We start from the raw sequence: 16,321 nt of genomic DNA on the forward strand, positions 1-16,321 counted from the left end.
TAGGCTACCTTCTCTTGCATACAAATAACGGATTTTTTTTTAGGGACAGTTTCATTACATTGTATGTAATGATTACATTTACCTTTTTTGGTAAAGTGGCTTAAAGTAATTATAAAAATAATGTATCCCATTTATTATTTTAATAACAAACGGTGTTACAGATACAAAATACTGTTGGCTCATATGAATATGACTTTTCTAAAAGGAAAATATTTATTATTGATCTGTTTTTGCTATTAGGAAAATGTTATATTCATCAAACTAAATGGAGTAACTTAAAACCCAATTTTGCTCATTTTCAAACAGCCTTTAAAGCTTATTTAGAGTCTATAAAGTCTTTAAAAATCGTAAAGCCCAAAGAACTGTGTTTCTGCTAAATTTATTTAAAATATGCCTATGTGATGACCTTTTATTTTTTCCTCTAAATTTATTATATTTTATATAATTCTATAAATTAAATAAATATTATATAATATATATATATTATTTTATTGTTTTTTTATTTTATTAAAATGGTCTCAATTTGTATTTACAAAATGTGTAAATATGAGAAATATGTGAAGAACGTGTTGTTGAATTCTGTATAATTTTGTCAAATGTTTGTGGAAAGCGTCGCGTTCGGATTGCGTCATAACTCATGGCCGCACTTGTTTTTTGAGGCAGCCGCTGAACGCTGAGTAATGTATAGTCACAGGTTTCACTCACCGCTCAAACAGGATCTGACCCTGTGGTAAGAAAACTCGCTGTTTATCTGATTTAGACTGAAGAGTTTCAGACCAATCGACACTACAGACGTCGGCAGATGACTGTGACTGTTTTTCTCGTGTGGTTGCATCTGTTGTGAAACATGTAACAGTGTGTTTTCGCGAACTGTTCCACAGACTTCATTTCTTCGGCTGCTCTCTCTTGTCATGATCGATGTGTACTTAATACGTCTTATATAAAGAAACCTGTTTGCTTAAAGAGACCGCTCTCTCTCTCTAACGGGTGAAAGTAAAGGCTGTCTAATCTTTGTATCCAAAGGTGTCCAAGGATGACAGGAGGCTTGAAGGGGCTGCTGCTTTTGTCTCTGTGTCTTGTGGTATGGTCAGTGCCAATAGATCGCAACCAAGACCCTCCGCATGAGGAGAGAGCAGAGGAGAATGTGGTAAGACTGGTCTCAGTCTCAATTATGCTCATAGACTAGAACATGCCATGTGCATTAATCATTTGTTCAATATTCACATGCTCTCTTGTTTTGGCTGTACGTGCATATCTCAGGATACTGGTCTGTACTATGACCGTTACCTCAGAGAAGTGATCGAGGTGCTGGAAACTGACCCTCACTTCAGAGAAAAACTCCAGACTGCCAACACAGACGACATCAAGGTAAAGCACAAAAACAGTAGGGCTCCAAACGGAAGAATCCCATTCCTCTCCTTTATAAAAAATGTTAAGGTATAAGTATCCTTCAAGGAGCTCAGAGATTAAGTCTGCTGTAAAAATTCAGCTGTATTTTTAATCTATTCGGTCAATACTCTCAAAACTTATTTTATCTATCATATGTTTATTTATTTAAAAATAATTACATAAAAATCCAGCTGTATTGTATTTTATATGTATAATGTATTGTATAATTTCATACAGTGACTAGTCCATTATTGTATGTTATATCATTATTTTTATTCTTTTATATAATTTGAGATGTGTAGGTCATTGCCTCATAAAAGACATTAAGCACACAATCTTGTTTTTTTGTTTTTTTACGTTTTGCTTTTTTTCAAATGTTTGTAATGTTGTGATTCGTCTCAGAGCTGGTTCATGGTTCAAAAACTCTTTATTTAGAAATTTTTATTTATTTTAATGACATGTATTTTACATTTATAATGTACTTTTGCACAGTGATTATTATATATTGTATTGTTATTTTTTATTATTTTATGTAATGTGAGATGGTCATTGCTTCATAAAAGTACATAGAACTTGTACCTTAGTCTTTTTTTCTTAAATTGTCATGTTTTTTTGCTTCAAATTAAAGTTTTGTAATGTTGTGATTCATCCTGGTCGTGGAGCTGGTTTGTTTGGTTCATGATTTTATAAAAATCCCTATAGAGAAAATGAATGAGGAAAATACCAAATGTGCATAGTCCCTGTTACACTGGTTTGCCTTTGAGCTTTGAAGTTTTATCATTTCATCAGTACTTCAAATACTTAATGGAAAGCTACTGTGTTTCAGAATGGACGCCTCAGTAAGGAGCTGGATTTGGTGGGCCACCATGTGAGGACACGACTGGATGAGCTGAAGAGGCAAGAGGTCTCACGCCTCCGGATGTTGCTGAAGGCTAAACTGGACAGCACCAACACACAGAGTGAGTGTGTTTATGTATTACTCAATTGACACCGATGAGAAAGAAAATCTGTTCACGCACATGCTTGTTGTGATTGCAGGTGTTCAGATGGATCATGTCTCCTTGTTGAAGCAGTTTGAACATCTGGACCCTCATAATCAGAACACATTTGAAGCCAAAGACCTGGAGCTGCTTATCGTAACGGTAACACCCATTCCTAACATGCTATAATGTGAAATAGCAAAAAAAAAATCATTAACCAACAACATAGATTGACAAGCATTCAGTGCATACTTGTTCGGCAACTGCATTTAACCTTTCAAATGCTAGTAAATAAAATCCTGATCTTTCTTCTTTTCTTGTTTTAGTGTAAATCAGATTCTGTCAGATTATAGTATACATATTTTTTTCTTTTTTTTTTTTAAGCTACTTTTATTAGATTTTTCTACACAAAAGAACAGGTGCAAAGAGATTATTGACTCATTCGCCACAAGTGGAAAATTTCACAATATTGTATTACCCCAGTTAACAAAATCCCAACCAATTGCATACAGTAAAACAGTGAAATAAAATGTAGGGTAATAAAATGAGAAAAGAATAATACATAAAAGCACAAATATATAATGTAAGAAAAAAAAATCACATGAATAAAAAAAGGGGGCACGTGTCTTTGTTTCAAATGCGAGAGAATAAAATCCTGATCTCTCGTCTTGTTTCCTCCTCGTGTTTTTTTTAATTTTTAAATTTTTATTATTTTATGTAATGTGAGATGGTCATTGCTTCATAAAAGTACATAGAACTTGTACCTTAGTCTTTTTCTTAAATTGTCATGTTTTTTGCTTCAAATTAAAGTTTTGTAATGTTGTGATTCGTCTCAGAGCTGGTTCATGGTTCAAAAACTCTTTATTTAGAAATTTTTATTTATTTTAATGACATGTATTTTACATTTATAATGTACTTTTGCACAGTGATTATTATATATTGTATTGTTATTTTTATTATTTTATGTAATGTGAGATGGTCATTGCTTCATAAAAGTACATAGAACTTGTACCTTAGTCTTTTTCTTAAATTGTCATGTTTTTTGCTTCAAATTAAAGTTTTGTAATGTTGTGATTCGTCTCAGAGCTGGTTCATGGTTCAAAAACTCTTTATTTAGAAATTTTTATTATTTTAATGACATGTATTTTACATTTATAATGTACTTTTGCACAGTGATTATTATATATTGTATTGTTATTTTTATTATTTTATGTAATGTGAGATGGTCATTGCTTCATAAAAGTACATAGAACTTGTACCTTAGTCTTTTTCTTAAATTGTCATGTTTTTTGCTTCAAATTAAAGTTTTGTAATGTTGTGATTCGTCTCAGAGCTGGTTCATGGTTCAAAAACTCTTTATTTAGAAATTTTTATTTATTTTAATGACATGTATTTTACATTTATAATGTACTTTTGCACAGTGATTATTATATATTGTATTGTTATTTTTATTATTTTATGTAATGTGAGATGGTCATTGCTTCATAAAAGTACATAGAACTTGTACCTTAGTCTTTTTCTTAAATTGTCATGTTTTTTGCTTCAAATTAAAGTTTTGTAATGTTGTGATTCGTCTCAGAGCTGGTTCATGGTTCAAAAACTCTTTATTTAGAAATTTTTATTTATTTTAATGACATGTATTTTACATTTATAATGTACTTTTGCACAGTGATTATTATATATTGTATTGTTATTTTTATTATTTTATGTAATGTGAGATGGTCATTGCTTCATAAAAGTACATAGAACTTGTACCTTAGTCTTTTTCTTAAATTGTCATGTTTTTTGCTTCAAATTAAAGTTTTGTAATGTTGTGATTCATCCTGGTCGTGGAGCTGGTTTGTTTGGTTCATGATTTTATAAAAATCCCTATAGAGAAAATGAATGAGGAAAATACCAAATGTGCATAGTCCCTGTTACACTGGTTTGCCTTTGAGCTTTGAAGTTTTTATCATTTCATCAGTACTTCAAATACTTAATGGAAAGCTACTGTGTTTCAGAATGGACGCCTCAGTAAGGAGCTGGATTTGGTGGGCCACCATGTGAGGACACGACTGGATGAGCTGAAGAGGCAAGAGGTCTCACGCCTCCGGATGTTGCTGAAGGCTAAACTGGACAGCACCAACACACAGAGTGAGTGTGTTTATGTATTACTCAATTGACACCGATGAGAAAGAAAATCTGTTCACGCACATGCTTGTTGTGATTGCAGGTGTTCAGATGGATCATGTCTCCTTGTTGAAGCAGTTTGAACATCTGGACCCTCATAATCAGAACACATTTGAAGCCAAAGACCTGGAGCTGCTTATCGTAACGGTAACACCCATTCCTAACATGCTATAATGTGAAATAGCAAAAAAAAAATCATTAACCAACAACATAGATTGACAAGCATTCAGTGCATACTTGTTCGGCAACTGCATTTAACCTTTCAAATGCTAGTAAATAAAATCCTGATCTTTCTTCTTTTCTTGTTTTAGTGTAAATCAGATTCTGTCAGATTATAGTATACATATTTTTTCTTTTTTTTTTAAGCTACTTTTATTAGATTTTCTACACAAAAGAACAGGTGCAAAGAGATTATTGACTCATTCGCCACAAGTGGAAAATTTCACAATATTGTATTACCCCAGTTAACAAAATCCCAACCAATTGCATACAGTAAAACAGTGAAATAAAATGTAGGGTAATAAAATGAGAAAAGAATAATACATAAAAGCACAAATATATAATGTAAGAAAAAAAAATCACATGAATAAAAAAAGGGGGCACGTGTCTTTGTTTCAAATGCGAGAGAATAAAATCCTGATCTCTCGTCTTGTTTCCTCCTCGTGTTTTTTTTTAATTTTTTAAATTTTTTTATTATTGTGTATCTGTTTCTATCAGATTATAATATACTAATTGTTTTCCTTTTTTATTTCTTTTTCTCAAAATAAAAAGTGCACAGATAACAGACCCATTCACCACAAGTGAAAATTCCACAATATTACATATAGGGCTGCAACAACGAATCGATTAAATCGATAAAAATGATTTAATCGATTTCGATTTCGATTTCGTTGGCAACGAATTTCATAATCGATTCGTTGTGTCGCGCGACGCGGAGACGTTTGATTATTAAAAAAAAAAAAAAAACTTTAGTTGAGCGGAGCGGAGTGAACACACTCGGTCTCTCTCGCGCACGGATGCTAGCAGAGTTTGGCGCCTCATAAATAAAAACAAAAGTAAAAAAAAAAAACGAGCGGAGGTAGAGGAAAGATACATGGCGGAGGCAGAGAAATCCGTGCGACCCAAGTCATCCAAGGTGTGGGAGCAGGGGCGGCGTTATGCGTATGGCAGAGTATGGCAGTTGCCATACCCTAGCCCAGTCAGGTGCTGTGAAAAATTATCCAAACTCGAGTCGCTTATAATTCGTTTTATTATTTTAATGACATGTATTTTACATTTATAATGTACTTTTGCACAGTGATTATTATATATTGTATTGTTATTTTTATTATTTTATGTAATGTGAGATGGTCATTGCTTCATAAAAGTACATAGAACTTGTACCTTAGTCTTTTTCTTAAATTGTCATGTTTTTTGCTTCAAATTAAAGTTTTGTAATGTTGTGATTCATCCTGGTCGTGGAGCTGGTTTGTTTGGTTCATGATTTTATAAAATCCCTATAGAGAAAATGAATGAGGAAAATACCAAATGTGCATAGTCCCTGTTACACTGGTTTGCCTTTGAGCTTTGAAGTTTTTATCATTTCATCAGTACTTCAAATACTTAATGGAAAGCTACTGTGTTTCAGAATGGACGCCTCAGTAAGGAGCTGGATTTGGTGGGCCACCATGTGAGGACACGACTGGATGAGCTGAAGAGGCAAGAGGTCTCACGCCTCCGGATGTTGCTGAAGGCTAAACTGGACAGCACCAACACACAGAGTGAGTGTGTTTATGTATTACTCAATTGACACCGATGAGAAAGAAAATCTGTTCACGCACATGCTTGTTGTGATTGCAGGTGTTCAGATGGATCATGTCTCCTTGTTGAAGCAGTTTGAACATCTGGACCCTCATAATCAGAACACATTTGAAGCCAAAGACCTGGAGCTGCTTATCGTAACGGTAACACCCATTCCTAACATGCTATAATGTGAAATAGCAAAAAAAAAATCATTAACCAACAACATAGATTGACAAGCATTCAGTGCATACTTGTTCGGCAACTGCATTTAACCTTTCAAATGCTAGTAAATAAAATCCTGATCTTTCTTCTTTTCTTGTTTTAGTGTAAATCAGATTCTGTCAGATTATAGTATACATATTTTTTCTTTTTTTTTTAAGCTACTTTTATTAGATTTTCTACACAAAAGAACAGGTGCAAAGAGATTATTGACTCATTCGCCACAAGTGGAAAATTTCACAATATTGTATTACCCCAGTTAACAAAATCCCAACCAATTGCATACAGTAAAACAGTGAAATAAAATGTAGGGTAATAAAATGAGAAAAGAATAATACATAAAAGCACAAATATATAATGTAAGAAAAAAAAATCACATGAATAAAAAAAGGGGGCACGTGTATTTGTTTCAAATGCGAGAGAATAAAATCCTGATCTCTCGTCTTGTTTCCTCCTCGTGTTTTTTTTAAATTTTTTTTATTTTTTTATTATTGTGTATCTGTTTCTATCAGATTATAATATACTAATTGTTTTCCTTTTTTATTTCTTTTTCTCAAAATAAAAAGTGCACAGATAACAGACCCATTCACCACAAGTGAAAATTCCACAATATTACATACAAACACATAATTAAAAAATAAATAATAAAATCAAACAAACTGGAAATGAAGTGAAGACTCATACACTTTTTTTTTTTGTGTGTGCTTATTTGTTAGGCCACTAAAGATCTTGAGAATTACGATGCAGAGCGCCACGAGGAGTTTAAGCGCTACGAGATGCTGAAAGAACACGAGAGGAGGGAGTACCTTAAGAGTTTGGACCAGGAGAAGAGAGAGAAGGAGGAGAAGAGAATCGAGGAGCTGAAAGAAAAGCACCGGCAACACCCTAAAGTTAACGCTCCGGTGAGGGAAGGAAGAGCGGGAGATGTATGGATGGAAAGATCGACTGTCTGTAAAACTTTCTTTTTTACTTCCCGTTCAGGGTAGTGTGGATCAGTTACGGGAGGTCTGGAAAGAGACAGATGGGCTTGATCCACAGGAGTTTAATCCCAAGACATTCTTTAAGCTCCACGGTGAGCCTTTTGTCCTCAAGTAGTCCATAAGTAGTCGTTCCACAGGCAAAATGAATTTAATTTGTGTTTTCTCACTTAGATACGAATGGTGACGGTGTGTTGGATGAGCAAGAGCTGGAGGCCCTTTTCACAAAAGAGGTAATGTTTCACCTTTGAGGTCGGTGAATCATTGCAATCTGTTATTGACAGTGACGGAAGCCTCTTTATTCTGTGACTGAGTCAGCTGTTAAGACTCTAGTGGGCTCTAGTGGCTGTCCTGAGCAAAACATCATTAACATAGGAATCCATGATGGCACCTTTGATGACGCTCATACAAGCTGTTCTTGACATGCAAATGGCGAGCACCTTTCTGATGTGTTCATCTCTTCTTTTTTTACTGTCTTAGCTGGAGAAGGTGTATGATCCCAAGAATGAAGAGGATGACATGATGGAGATGGAGGAGGAGAGGCTGAGGATGCGAGAACACGTCATGCAAAACGTAAAGCCTTCACTTGTTTTGCAGTGACTCTTATTGAGTGTGTTTACACAGTGCTAAAAAATAAAAAAACAAAATCAGTTCAGAAAAGCCTAAATGCTGTTTACATGAAATTATTTTAGAGTTTTTTCTTTGATTTTGTTTAAAATGTGCGATAAGTGAACGCTGAATACGCCGTTGGAATGTCCAGGCAAAATTGTTGTAAGAGTGTGTATGTAAACACTTTTTAACACTTTCACAGTGTGTGGAGCAGCAGTGAATCCATCTGTTCTGTTCCTTCAGGATGCATGAGATGAAGAAATAGTCATTCTTTTATCTGATTTTCACTGAATTGGAGTCTTTTTTTTTTTTTTTAAATCAGTTCATTTTTAATTACCTTTTAAATAGCTTTTTCCTCTCTCGCTGCTTCCTGCAGGTAGATCTCAATCATGATAGACTGGTCAGCCTGGAAGAGTTCCTCAAATCTACGGAGAAGAAAGAGTTTAACAACCCAAAGGAATGGGAGGTTAGAGCCAGATTTTCATGCATGTCCGACTTTATTATTCTGTCTTTACATGGCAGATTTTTGTGCCAACTCGTTATCTTTCTATACTTCAAGACACTGGATGATACAAAGCCAGTGTACACAGAAGAGGAGCTGCAGCGCTTTGAGGTAGAACTTCGGGATAGGGAGGTGGAGCTTGGCAGAAGGGCAGACAAATTACGACAGGAGCAGGAACTTCTCAAAGAGAGAAGCAAAGCCCTAGAAGCCCAGAAACGAGAATATCAGCAGGTAAAAGACTGGTTTCAACTGGTTGCAGCCCTTTTCTTGGTATTGCCTTTATCTAATTAGAATAGCTGTATAATTTCTAGCTATTATTGCAAATTTTCTTCGGAAAGAATGCTTGTATAATAATATTTAAAAAAAAAAAGTGTGTGTATAAAATAATAATTTTATTTTTGTTAAATTACACATTTAAAACTCAAATTTTGATATTATACATTTTATATAATTTATTTTGTGTTTTTACTCTTAAGCCCATACTAAAACAAATTTTGATTTACAACATCAGTACTGCATATTATAGTAATTTTTGATGCATTATTGCGATGCCAGAGAACTGACAGCTTGTTTTACTTCTCATCAGGCAGTAATGGAGATGTCACAAAAACAAAAGGAGCAACAGGCACTGAATAGACAGCATCCCTCAGGTCCTGATGGTGAGCTCCAGTTTCAACAAGAGATCCAGAAACTAGCAAATGAAAACAGTCAAGGTGAGAAAAATGAAATGAGTAGTCTGTGATTCAACATTTGGTTAGCCTTACTTGATAACATTTAAATAAAAAATGGACTGTATTTAACACTATGAAGGTGAATTTTTCAGCATGGTAAACATTGCCCGTTTTGTCTTTTCAGTGGTGAAAGTCCCAGTCGATCAGAATGGAGATGTTCAAAATAACCTGCAAGCTGAGCCACCACAGAATCTGCCACAGCACACCTCCTAACACAAACACATACACGCTTCTACCCGATTTAAAATTTGAAAGAACCAGCCTTTGAATTGCACAGTGCACATACACATACAAGCCTGTTGATTTACCCTGTTCTTGTCTTATTCTCTCAGCATAACATAATCAGACCAGAACAACAGTAATTAACAGTGTACGCTCCTCATACATACTAATGGTGTTTTCTGCTTCATCCTCAACTAAATATGCTCAAAGTCCGTAATGGAGTGGCATCAATATAGACCGTTCGCATGTTCCCTTCTAAAGAATGGCAAAATAATATTGGATATGTGGCTTTGTATGGTGGTAGTCAGGGTCTTTTCTTAAATATTGCTACTTTTGCCCTGGTTTCAAAGTTTACTGCCCTGCTTGCTTTTTGTTGTGTTTCTAGACTGGAATAAAGTGGTTCTTTTCTGTGGTTCACATCATGTCAGTAAAACCTTATAAACGAGGCTTTCTGATATAAGGTTTCTAATAGACTTAGACGAGCACAGAACTGTAAATCAAACATTCAGATACAGCAACGTGCAATGAATCTACTTTTTTTTTTAATGTAATATAAAATCCCACTGATTTTATGACTATTTTATTTCTTTCATTTAATAAAGGATATTTAAGAAAATATGCTACTATCAGATTTTAAATCCTGTAAAACGTGGTTTTTATTAAAGGGATGTTAAACTTGAAAGTTCTCTCATCATTTACTCATTTTGAGTAAACTTCATTTTGTTCCTCTTTTTCTTTTTTTGTGGAGCACGCACAAATATATTTGAACGAACTGAATTGCTAAACATCTGTTTATATAGTAAAAGAATAGTGTACCCTCATGAAAAGAATTAGGTGCAGAAACAATTTTGACAAACTGCAAAGAAACTGCAAGTAACACATTTAATGTAGAAAACCTGGAAATAGTATTTTCTTGTGAAACATACTCCAATAGAGTTTTATTCACAACTTCCAAAAATAAATTTTTACAGTGCAAGTAAATAATGACAACATTTTCATTTTTGGGTGAAACCTTTCACGCAACCAATACTTCAAGATCATAGTGCTTTGCTTTACAAACATTGATCACATGATCATGTGTAACAGCAAAAATCCAAATTATTGGATCTACGAGTGACACTGAACATTAAATTCAAATTGTGATCTGCAACAAATACCATCAAAACCATTCATATGATGACTCAGCCCATTTGCTTCTGAACTCCTTGGCTCCAAATGTCAGTTTCAGCTGTTCTGCATTTCTCTTCCAATAAGTCAATTTGTTGTTTTTCCATCTCTGTGAAAACTAGTGACAGCAGTATTGTTCTGAAGTATTCACTGATCTGTGCTGAGTGTCATTTGCTTGCACTCCTTGCCACATGGCACATACTTGCTGTAAATTCCATTCCAATTCTGTCAGACACTCCCTAACCCCAGTGACCTTGTTGCTCCGCCTCTTCTGCTGCAGCTGTCACCTTTCACTTACACCACTCTCCACTGATGCTACTACCATAGATATGTAAATAATGTCCCTCCACTCAAACATCAGTACAGCAATCTGAAACTAAGTGCTGTCCACATAATTAAACTCTTCTTGCAGGGATTGTTTACTTGAGGGGTTTTGCTCCAAGAGATTTTTTAAAGGGATAGTTCACCCAAAAATAAAAATGTCATAATTTGCTTGCCACTGTGTTTTTCAGAAATCTGTACGACTTTTCTTCTTTCTGTGGAACATAAAAAGATATTTTGAATGTGTTTAGTTGTTTATTTGTTTTGCATACAATGAAAACCAGTGAGGTCCAGTGTTGTTTTGGACTAATGACAAAAACAACTCAAAACAATATAAAAATATATGGTAACACTTTACAATAAGGTGCTATTTGTTAACAATTAGTTAATGCATTAGCTAAAATGAACTAACAATGAACAATACTAACACAGCATTTATTATTGTTAATTCATGTTAATTTTAGCATTTACTAATACATTATTAAAATCAAACGTTGTCACTGTTAACATTAGTTAATGCACCATGAACTAACATGGATAACTATTGACATGAACTAACATTAACAAGAATTAATAAATGCTGAAAAACTAAATTGTTCATTGTTAGCTAATGTTAGATAATGCATTTACTACTGTTAACAAATAGCACCTTATTGTAAAGTGTTACCAAATATATATTCATAAAAAATATAGTAGTATCTCAATGATGCTAAAATAACACTGATTCAAAAGTTAAATAAAAGTCATGTTGACCTCAAATATAACTGTTAACAGAAACCAACCGTTATATTTGTTTTCATGCATTTAATTCATTTAATTGTCCTTTGTGACAAACAAAGTCAGGTTTTGCTTCAGTCTGATGTAGTTTCTCAAGGACTGGGAACTCTGTCAAGCAGCAAATGGAGGAAGGAATTATTTGGTGAATGCTCTAGCTTGTAAAAGACAAGAGGACAAGAGGAATAAAATAAAGAGCCAAGAAAGATGAGTCAGAGACTGTGGGAAGAGTCTGATGAAACGAGTACTTGCTTTGGATAGTGTGAAAGAGGGCTTCTGTTCGAGTCATTTGCATCACTGAGTGGGCTGACTGCTGCTGAATCATCCACTTTTCATAATGCCTCATTTTTTCTTTTTTTTTTGATACCAACCCTTATGAAGTCAGTAGGTATTTTACTGTGTCTCTGGAGCATTGACTGTCTGGTTTCCACATCCTGTTTCTCGCATTTGCTTATGTTAGGCCCCTAACAGTGATTTCTCTGCTTTTCTTCACTGTCACCCTTTACATAAACCGCAATCATGGCGTTTTCAGGTTTTGTAATGGATTAATCCACCAAAAAATAATTTACTCACCGTTAGATCTTTGTTTTTCCATACAATGAAATTTAATGGTGCACGAGGCTGTTGTTTTGTGTTTAATGGAAATAAATAAGTCGTACAGGTCGGAACAACATGAGGGTGATTAAATGATGACATAATTCTTATTTTTAGATGAACTACCCCTTTAAAATCTTAACTTCTTGTGCTGTAGTTTCAGCAGAAGCAGATCTGAGGCGTGTGTATGCGGTTCTTGTGGAGGAAGCGGCCATTAGAATTGCACAATGGCTGATTTCTTATTGGAAGACCAAGTGTTCGATACTCTCTCTCTTGACGTTCTCTCATTCACATTTCCTACATCTGTACCCTTGATCTTTCCCTCTCCCTGTCCTTTCTCTGCCTGTGAGGTTTGAGTGATGATAAGAGACAACTAAGCCGTTAACACAGCACTATTATTCAACACTACAGCACCTCCTGTCTTTCTATCTGGGCCATATTGCAATTGCCTTTATGGACAGGAGAGGGAGCTAAGAGCTCATAAAACTTCCCACAGCACTTCTAGATCTGTGCCAAACATACTTGGTTGTCATCCCCTATATCATGATAGCCACATATGAGAAATTTCTGCTGCTTCTGCACCATTATGCACAGTATTTATCACTCTCTGGGCTGTACGGTCTGACAGCGGTGAAAATGCAGACAATGGATTGCAGCCTGAGCATAAAACATTGGTCCTGGTGTACTTTCAGATAATGCTCAGGTGATTTTTGGGTCATCACTTTGCTATTGTGTGACGGAACCAAACCGTACTGCACTTCAGGCCACCACCACACACACACACAGAAACTAAATGTGCTGAGTTCACAGGGACAGACGAAAGTCTCCCACTGCGATTGTCATCTCTAGAGTCATTTACAGGACATTGAGACAAGGGTATTGCACGCCAAGAAGGACCTAACATACAGAATTCAAATAAATGTTTAAAAAGCTTGATGGTCATGGATCTGCTGTTTGGGTTCTGGAGCGTCGCATAAATTTACATCTGTGCTCTCTTATAAATAAGGGTTCCAAATGGGGAACCTTTTTTTTTTTTTTTTTTTGAAGAAAGTGTAAAGAGTGTAGAATCACCTTTTTCCAATATAAAGAACTCTTTGTGAAATGGAAATATCCCATGGATGTTAAAGGTTCTTCATGGAACCATAGATGCCAAAAAAAAGAACCTTTATTTTTTAGAGCCTTTAAAGAACATTTTGTGGAATTGAAAGGTTCCATGACTGTTTAAAGGTTCTTCGTGAAAATCAATAAAGACCTATATTTTTAAGCATCAAACCTCTTGAAATCACTCATAATTTCCATCTTCTGTAGAATATAAATGAAATTTTGAGAATTTTATTTTTTTCTCCAGTCATTTGATCCAAATCAATAGTAACCAAAATTTGGTTACAGCCCTCAAAATATCTTCTTCTGTGTTTCATAGATGAAAATAAAGGTATACAGATTTGGAACAACGTGAGGGTGAGCAAGAGATGACAAAATTGTAAATTTGGGGGTCAACTAAAAAAAATCTCCCTTAGTTATTGTAATGGTAATATAATTTAGGGTCTTCTTAAATTGGAGGCTTTGTTGTGACCAGCTGCTCATCCTGAACTTTTCCTGAACCCTTGAGGTCTAGGGTTGATTATATCCCAGTGCACCTCAGCAGTGTCCTGTCCTTATCTCTTTCCCTAAGTGCTCACTGGCTTGGAAGGCTCTGATGCTGCAGCTCCAAAAGACACTCTGATAAACACCATGTTGCCTCTGTTGCCATAGTGACCGGCTGTGCATGGGTAGAGATGCTAGTAGCACAAGCTATGCAAGTTACGGATACATTGTAAAGCATAAGAATAGTGTTATGCTTAAGACGCACGTCGAATTTTGGCACCCTGGGTTTGTTATGTAAAAATGGTATATGAAGTCCTATACCGTGCTTTTGGGGTTCTCAAAATGAGAAGTAGAAAAGTAGAAAATATAATTTGAGGCTTTTTGATTTGGACTGGTGCAAAAGCAGACATCCCCCACATTGTTCTTGTGCAGCCCTTCTCCAGCTGCAAGTTGTACCACTCCACAGCTGTGTCTTTAAATCCTCTCCTTGTGCAAACGATGACATCATCCCCTAAAAACACATTACGTCATCCCTTTCGGGACCCTTCTCATAGCTCCACCCTGCTCTCCCCCCGTTTTATTGGCGTTTATCAATGCAGAAGCCCTCCTCGTCGTCTGGTTTACTGGTGGAGAAGTCACCGGTGTCTGTTTCTCATTGGCTTGTATAGCACTGATGTCTGTGGCCTCCACCACTCAAAGGGGCTCCTCAGCTCGAGACGCGTCGCGGGGAATTTGGTTTTCCTCGAGCGCGCTTCTTATTATGAGTGTTTCGTGACTAGATATAAAGCATAGGCTATATACATCACAATTTATTAGCATTTTGTAGAAGAAAGGCTCTCTCCGGCTTACGAATCGTAAGGTGTCTGAGCAGAGTTTGAACCTTCCCAAGTGCAGTCGAAGTAGGGTTGGTGTGGTGTTACAAGTAGGCTACTATTTTACTATTCAAAATATAAATGTTTCTAAAGCATTTTCAGATGTTTCAAAAGCTAAAAATAAGTTATGTTGGAAGTCTGTTTGTTATAAGATTCAAATAGTGAACGGGAGATAACCACTCGTGCGTTTTAGGTCGATATTGGACGGGGAAATAACTTAATTATGCATTTTAAAATCTCAGATGTAATCACAGAAAGATTATGTTTTGTTGAAAATGTCTGTAAGATGGTTAACGGTTAGCTAGTTGTACTAGACGTGGGTGCGGGATGCAATTTAAGATGCACGAGGAGAACATATGCTATTTTGCAAATTTAGGCTGACAGAAATTTCTATAAACGTCGACTCTCACGGAAATCTTTATTTAATAGCTATAGACTACACTTCATATACACCAATTTGACCACTCGTGAAATAAATTATTTTAATATATAAATAAAATGCTTTATAGATTAGAGTAATGCTGCTGGTGTTGCCAGACACGTGGACTGGAAAGGAATATTATGCAAAATATTATTTTACTATAAACACAATTATCGTAAACTTAACATTTTAAAACCCAATAAAAGCCGCACTTGAGTGATGATGCAATGAAACGCTGGGAAAAAAAAAAAGTGCGGAGGCGCAATACCGAAAGCGCCCGGTAGAGGGAGTGGATGTGGCGACACACAGAGAGCTTCTCAAGTTCTCACTGGTACCCAGCGCCGCTGACCATTTGGACCTTGTGCCCACGAATGCTCAAGCATCGCTCTTAAAATAACACGTTCGTCCTCTTACGCGAGGAAAGGTTCTGGACCGTGCCGTTTACAGGCATGATATCTCACAGTTACAGTGGCCCTAGCAACAGCTCGTGTTTGTGATCGCTGAAGCAGGCGCGAGTGTTTCTTTAAGAGCCAGCACCTTTACATCGAGAGGGAGGGGGAGAGAGAGAGAGGGAGAGGGAGAGAGAGACTGGGGTTGTCTGTGGATAGGTGTAACGTTTGCTCGCTCGGTGCCGTCGTTACATGTGTGAGGAAGAGGGAAGGGGGGAGGCTGATAACTGGGCACCCAAAAGCGCTGCGCTCCGATGGGGTCGATGGGGATGAAATGATGATGATGATGATGATGATGTCTAGCGTTTACTCTCGACGATGACAACGGTGAGCGGTGCATATTTCAGCATCGCATGCATTTTCTTATATATGCATGTTTGTGTGTGTGATATCGCCCAGCTGTGGAGATGAGGAGGGGGATGATGATGGAGGACTTGGGAGGAGGGGGCGAGGCGAAAGGAGGGGAGGAAGAGCATAAAATAGCGACATTTGAAGACATGACACGATGCGTTCTTCATTAGACTAGTTAAAATGTAAGCATTTCATTTCGACGGCATGT

General features: G+C 36.1%; 2 protein-coding genes across 7 annotated transcripts in view; both read left to right on the forward strand.

Moving 5' to 3' along the window:
• The first annotated feature begins 604 nt into the window (after nt 1-604).
• Nucleotides 605-9,997, forward strand: nucb1 (nucleobindin 1). The gene is made up of 13 exons (XM_058771794.1): nt 605-730; nt 1,024-1,147; nt 1,261-1,368; nt 2,216-2,348; nt 2,428-2,531; nt 7,256-7,441; nt 7,521-7,611; nt 7,691-7,749; nt 7,997-8,089; nt 8,502-8,591; nt 8,685-8,858; nt 9,214-9,340; nt 9,483-9,997. The coding sequence occupies exons 1-13, from the start codon at nt 681-683 to the stop codon at nt 9,569-9,571; spliced, it is 1,428 nt and encodes a 475-aa protein (XP_058627777.1). The 5' UTR covers nt 605-680; the 3' UTR covers nt 9,572-9,997.
• Nucleotides 9,998-14,748: 4,751 nt separating this feature from the next.
• The window catches only part of ppfia3 (PTPRF interacting protein alpha 3), a 37,945-nt gene continuing 36,372 nt past the window's right edge, over nt 14,749-16,321 (forward strand). For 3 of the 6 annotated variants that reach the window (XM_058770795.1, XM_058770800.1, XM_058770802.1), the window contains exon 1: nt 15,923-16,089. The gene's annotated coding sequence lies outside the window, so the exon portion shown is untranslated. Of the gene's footprint in view, nt 14,943-15,918; nt 16,090-16,276; nt 16,296-16,321 lie in introns of those variants that run through there. The other 3 variants (XM_058770796.1, XM_058770804.1, XM_058770799.1) reach the window with 3 other exon arrangements.

The sequence above is a fragment of the Onychostoma macrolepis genome, chromosome 03 (genome assembly GCF_012432095.1).
Source record: "Onychostoma macrolepis isolate SWU-2019 chromosome 03, ASM1243209v1, whole genome shotgun sequence".
NCBI classification, from domain to species: domain Eukaryota; kingdom Metazoa; phylum Chordata; class Actinopteri; order Cypriniformes; family Cyprinidae; genus Onychostoma; species Onychostoma macrolepis.

What these genes read in the sequence shown, in the direction of transcription:
- nucb1 (XM_058771794.1), top strand. Translation starts at nt 681, where the DNA reads ATGTATAGTCACAGGTTTCACTCACCGCTCAAACAGGATCTGACCCTG. An exon ending in CCAACACAGACGACATCAAG is followed by an intron (nt 1,369 to 2,215) that starts GTAAAGCACAAA and finishes ACTGTGTTTCAG; the next exon opens with AATGGACGCCTCAGTAAGGA. An exon ending in GAGAACACGTCATGCAAAAC is followed by an intron (nt 8,090 to 8,501) that starts GTAAAGCCTTCA and finishes TGCTTCCTGCAG; the next exon opens with GTAGATCTCAATCATGATAG.